This window comes from Etheostoma spectabile, chromosome 15, assembly GCF_008692095.1.
Source record: "Etheostoma spectabile isolate EspeVRDwgs_2016 chromosome 15, UIUC_Espe_1.0, whole genome shotgun sequence".
Classification (NCBI taxonomy): domain Eukaryota; kingdom Metazoa; phylum Chordata; class Actinopteri; order Perciformes; family Percidae; genus Etheostoma; species Etheostoma spectabile.
Window position 1 is genome coordinate 11,387,502 of NC_045747.1, and position 6,267 is coordinate 11,393,768.

The following is a 6,267-nucleotide window of genomic DNA, read 5'->3' on the forward strand; positions in this document are numbered from 1 at the left end:
CCCTTCACCTTACAGCAGATGGTCCACACTTTGCTCGCCTCAAACATAATGAGTTCAGCAAAATCATTCACGCCTAGAGCTCAGACCTCAATGGAAACATTGAATGGTCCCCTGCCTGTTTTTGCAACAGATCTGCAAATCTATACAGAACTTAATTTTACTCATTTTTACTGTTGACCATGTTTAAATATTGTTCTGATTCTGTAAGTGACTAAATTACTTGCACAGCACCAAATGGCTTCTTAAACCTTTTTGATTTTTTTTGTTTTTATTAGTATATTTGTATCTCCCCTCTTTCCCTTGTATTTACCCCTCTCTCTACCTCTGTCTTTCCATTTCTCTTGTATATAACCCCCACTGTTTTCAGACTCGTGAGTCTGTATGAACTCCTTTTATACCTCAAACTTTAGAATTGTTCTAGAAAGAGTCAAACAAAAGGAAGAATATGACAAATTGTAGTGTTCTTAGTAGAAAATTAATAAAAATGATTTAGTGTGATTTTTCAGTATTTGATTTCAGATTTTAGGTGTTTCTTTTTATAATTTGTCACAAATGCTCTCGTGATAGTCAAACATAATAAAAGGAGAGATTGCACCATCTGATGATTAACATGTGACTCTGTCAGCCTCGTGGAGACTGAGGATAACACTATCCTGAGAAATAAAAGCATTTGTCTAACATGGATAAACTCCTTTTCAAAAGATGCATCTTTATATACAGTATATATATATATATTTCATTCAATTTACAAATGCAAACAAGAAAGCGAGGTCATTTAGCAGAAGCAGAATTACACAATGTGGGCTGGTTAGATGACATTTGAAGTCCAGATTTTGGTTTATTTTGCAGGCTTACAGCCATCATACCCCTGTCATTGTCGAATTGTATCCTTTATAGTTTGTTTCCGTGGCGACTGCCTGATCTTCTGATTTCGGGGCACAGTCAAGAGTTTCCTGTAGACAAAACATAGTTGGACATAAAGGAAAAATGTTTTGAATTTCACAATCCCATTTTCAAACAATGCCTTAACATTCAGTTATTTCATATTTTCCCGCCATCCACTTTTATATAAAGAAAAGTCGTCTTGACTCAAAGATTAACAAAATGAAAAAGAAATCAAGAAGAGGAATTTCTTGGTTCCTTCTGGCGCCAGGTACGTGATAAGTTAGATTGGAAATCCGTATGTGAAAACCTGAATGACTTACTGTGAGGGGCAAATGGAAGAGACATCAGAAGACGGGCTTTTTGTCGTTACAGTTTTTAAAGACGGCTATGAAAATTGTTTTCAATACCTAACAACTTTTCTAAACTCAACACACCAACACACAATTGGCAAAACAGTTAAAATCACACATTGTAAACTTAACTCCCAACGTTAATTTTCAAAATACAATAATAAACTATTCAATACACAATCCACTATGTCTACCAAAACACTGCAAGCATGTCTCAAAATCAAGTAATTCTTCCAAAACACTAACACATGTTCTCTTCCAACAGCAACATTCAGGCGAGGCAGCTTTATTTGTATGGCACATTACAGCAACAGGGCAATTCAAAGTGCTTTTCATAAAAAGATTAAAATAATAAAGGTTACAGTGCAGTACAAGAAATTAAAACACATTAAAGAGCAGTTAAACATATAAAAGCAGATTTTAGGCTGCTAATACGGCTGCCCCGCACACGTTAACGGAGCGCAATAACCCTTTTGTGGCAACCCAAACTTTGTTGACCAATACGGTATTATTCTACACAGGCAGAACCATATGTCTTTAATATCTCATCCACCACGGGCCCCGCAGGATCATGTGACTTTGTTCTCTGGTTACCCATAACCAAGAGTGGAAGTACTTCTCTTTACACTACAATACAGTCGTCACTATCAGGCTTCGTTTAACCACGGCAAACTTTGCAAAATCCTGAACAGCTCCAACTGTTTCTTGTAGATTTTACCATAAAATCTAAGTCCCATTTAGTCCGTCATAGCCCAATGTCATAAAAACACTAATATCAGATGGAATTACAGAAACTGCATTATTGTATGTGTCAGGTCTTCCCTTATACAATAGATAATAGTATATTGTTTTGATCATAGATTGTGTTTTACACTGCAGTTTCTCTTGAAGCCTCTACATTTATGTTTTGTTGGGTTTAGTATATGCATGCATTTTGTTTCTTTTGCTGCAGAAATTCAATATAAAAAATGAATGACACATCTCGGAGTAGCTTTATAGTTATGGTTATATAGTTATATAGTTTATGGTTTACAGTATGAAAAACAGGAAGAAAAAAAAATTGTCCTGGTACTTGTCTTCCTCTTCCTTATGCAGGAGTTTGTTTTTTTTTACTTTCTTTATGTTCATCTTCACTGTATTGTTCCTTTTCCACACAAAATCAGCCCAAATAGGTCCTCTTTTTACTGTACATACTACTGTAACATATCAGAATCAGCTTTGGCCAGGTTTGGGTAAACAAACAAGTAATGGGACTTTGGTTACTGTAATATATAAAGAATACTGTAAAAACAGATGGTCATGCGATTGAAAGAACCTAAACAGCTGAGTGTGTTTCCTAGTTGGGAATCAGCTGGGATTGATCTATTTTCATAACTCCAATCAGCTGTTTCTCTCATTTACAGTAACAATAGAATAAAATACAGGGGATATATTTGTGTTTCAATTTACAATATGAACTGCTGTTCACTTGGACGTTAGCCTATAAGTTAGGTTTAGAACATGATGTTATCTGTTCAGACATTTGTTGTTCAGACTGAAAGCATTTGCAAATTTGTTTGTTTTGGTCTTGGTTGAGCTTGTGTGTAAAAGAAGTTCAAGCATTTTAAGTCTGTGTTAACTGTATGCATTTTGTGTCAAAGCAACAAGAAATGTGTTAATTTATTGCCAACACAGACAGATGTTGTACTGTGTTAAGAGTTTAGCAAAGTTGTTAAAAGTATTTACAAAATTGTCATGGAAATTGTAAAAAACTGTAATCCAACACACAGGTAGAAATGGAGTAGATCCTGTTTCTAAGTGATTTAAAAGGGTGTAAAGTTTAACTTTCACAGGTTGTAATGGAACTGTACCTCTGGCAGAGGGGAGTCCATCTCGACGGGTGACAGCTCCCTCTGCTGGTCGTCACCTCTCCGACACAGGCAGCACAAGATCCACTTGAATGTCCTCCGCATCTCGTCGTCTCGCAGAGTATAGATGATAGGATTGACCAGAGAGTTGCATTCTGCTATCGCCAAACAGAATTTCTCATAGACGTTGGCGTGGCTGGCTTTACCTAACAGCCCGTCCAGTAAGAGAGTCACAAGGCCAGGCATCCAGCAGATTACAAAGGCGCCTGCACAGATGAGGCTTGTTATTGAGGGCAGAAAAAAAGTCAACAACAATAAACTCAAAAGCGTCCATAAAAGCAGCCATGTAATATAACACCAGTTATCTCAAAGTGGAGGTACATTAGGCAATATTTGTGCCTTCATTGCTCAACGTCAAGGTTAAATGACAGTTAGCACGTATTTGACTTGAGTCACTAGAGCAATCAAAGAGGCAGATTATGATGTTAAAATGTGGGAAACTCTTGAACTTCCAAACAACCCTTTGAAATGTAAAATGCCTGTGGTTACCAGACATGGTCTGATAAAGAAACAAGCCTAGAGCTGCAAAACTGGTTTGTGGGGGAAGTGGGAGGCAGGTAGCAAGAATCTAACATGCAACAGCTCTTTGAACTAAAGTGCATTTAGTATGGATACCTTCAAAATACAAAATTCCGTTTCCCCTCACATGAAGTGATGAGGTGAATGGGTTGAAGCCATTAAACATTACTTCATGAGAAAATGTAGATTAATAAGCATTATTTATTTTTTATTTATAAAAACAACGAACTAGACTTAATTTTGTGGTTAATTAAAAACAAAACCTTACAAACTTGACCTTTGCACAACTAACATCCAGCACACAAACAGCTTCTTACCCAGAACCATGGAGATCGTTTTCATCAGGTTGACAACAGTCTGCCGGTGCCGCATCTCCAAGGTGTGATGGGACACGCCCCTGGTCTGGTATCTCACATAGATGAAGATACGAGTGTACACAGCCACCATGATAAAGAAAGTAAGCAGGTTAAGAACGGCCCAGAAGATGAGGAAGTGGCGGCTGTAGAGAGGAGCGACGGTAGAGCAGTCATCCAGATCACACTCGCAGTTCCAAAACATCGAGGGCACCAGGCCCATGATGATGCTCACAGCCCAGATGCCGACTATCAGCAGCAACACTCGCCGCTTGGTCATGTTGCTGTGCAGCTGCATGGTGATGATGGTCTGGTGGCGCTCCACGGCAACAGCCAGAAGGTTGGCCACAGAGGCCGTCAGGCTGATGTCAATCAAAGCACCGCGGATGTACCACTGCTTCTTGGTGAGCATTCTGGTCCAGGGGCCCGTGTTCAACATCAGGTTGGCGTAGGCGATGCCTGCAAACAGGTCAGCTGCTGCCATGTTGCCCAGGAGATAGTAGATGGGGAAGTGGAAGCGGTGGTTCATGGAGATGGCCACCATCACCATCAGGTTGGCTAGGACTACAATGAGACATACCGTCAAGCCCAGTCCGATTACCACAGAGTCCCGCGTCGTCCACACTAAGTTCAATTTCTTACCCACCCAGTTGTAGAAGAAGGTGACATTGTGGCTGTAGTCACAGGTACTCCACACGCTGCTCTCCATGGCCATAACTGTAGACACACAACTCAAATGTAAAAATGTGTACTTGTGGTCTTAAACAACAGGTAATGTACAGTATTGTATTTGTTCAATATAAGGCTTTCCATATAGTAGGCTACACATTACAAATTCACCCAGTGTAAGAGAGTCTTGATGACAGTTCCAGTCCTTCATCTCAGTTCTCATACCTTTACAAACTAAATGCTATAATAACTTGAAAATAGTGATATAAGTCTAAAGCTCTCATTTCTCATGAAAATACTATTATATTATATTGAACTGTGGATTTTGAGACGCTTGCTAGAAACACAAAACTTTGGTTGGCAGTATGATCAGGACACTGTACAGATAATCCTCAACAGCAGAGAGTCAACATAACTTGTGAATATAATCTGCTTTTCATTTCAAAAGACAGATGTGCTACTGTGAGGATTCACATTTCTCTTTCTTATATCCTGATTGGTGGAACGTTTGAGTACTTATAGTATATAGTACCTGTTTTTAGTATGTTTTTGTAGTTGTGTCTCATAATGGATGTCATATTCTTGCTGCAAAGAAAATCTATCGACTACTATCTACAAACTAGACAATGCATTTCCTGCAGAAAATGCTTGTGAATGCTGAAATCTAAATTGCTAAAGCTAAACTGGATTGCTGGCATAATTGCACGAGAAGTGTGAATAGTGAAAATGGTTTTAAAAGTGGGAATGGTTTTAATTAGTATGGATTCCATTGAAATGTTGAATAACACTGATAATGTATCAAACAAAATATATTTTAAGGTTTTTTGAAAAGCTTTTGCTACACTGAATTTCTGGTTGAAATGTGTAGCCGTTTGTAGGAAAATGTTTGAAAGTGGGGGTTCTAAATAATAAAAATATTGTAACCCTCGTCTTCCCGTCAAAATTAAAAAAAAATCAACACTTTTTTGACGGTTTTTATTGATGTCATCAATTGATTTATTTACTTTTTTTTTTCTTTTCAATGGTTGTCACTTTTGTTTAACTTTTTAACTTCAGTTCTACAGTTATTTTTGGAATTTGTGGTCAATAAACCTCATTCATAGGAACTTATACCAAATGTTGGCGTTAGAAAATCAGAAATTACCCCAAAAGGAATGAAAGTAGAGATTTGTACTTGCCAAAGAGCGTTGGAATTAATCATGTTATTTTGGATAATTACAATTGGGTAGTTAAAAAGAAGATTGATTTAGGAAAATGGGTCAGTTTGACCCATGGACAACACAAGTGTTAAACAAAGCTTAGTAATACTAATATTGTATGCATGTTTTTGTAAAAGCTGATGCTAAACTGAATTGCCTGGTTTAAGAAGTAAGTGAAATAGTAATGAATAAGTTGGACATATTAAGAAATCTCAATCAGCTGTGTTCAATATTTTCAAAAAATACAAAAAGAATTTACAAGTTGTATAAAACTAATGAATAAAAGATGTGGAAGATTTTAAGGTTTGAATGGAGTAGGAATCTATAAATAAGACTTCATCAAGCATGGAAAGCTACGGAGACCCAGCGGTGACACGGAGAAAAA

At 37.5% G+C, this 6,267-nt stretch overlaps 1 protein-coding gene across 2 annotated transcripts in view; it reads right to left on the reverse strand.

Annotated features, from left to right (window-relative positions):
* Nucleotides 1-265: 265 nt before the first annotated feature.
* lpar2a (lysophosphatidic acid receptor 2a) overlaps nt 266-6,267 on the reverse strand; it is a 10,436-nt gene continuing 4,434 nt past the window's right edge. Inside the window, exons 2-5 of one of the 2 annotated variants that reach the window (XM_032538601.1) lie at nt 4,661-4,731; nt 3,979-4,578; nt 3,086-3,348; nt 266-953 (exon numbers count right to left, since the gene is read on the reverse strand). In XM_032538601.1, the coding sequence (XP_032394492.1) occupies nt 861-953; nt 3,086-3,348; nt 3,979-4,564 (942 nt within the window). In that variant the 5' untranslated portion in view covers nt 4,565-4,578; nt 4,661-4,731 and the 3' untranslated portion in view covers nt 266-860. Of the gene's footprint in view, nt 954-3,085; nt 3,349-3,978; nt 4,732-6,267 lie in introns of both variants that reach the window. The other variant, XM_032538600.1, reaches the window with a different exon arrangement.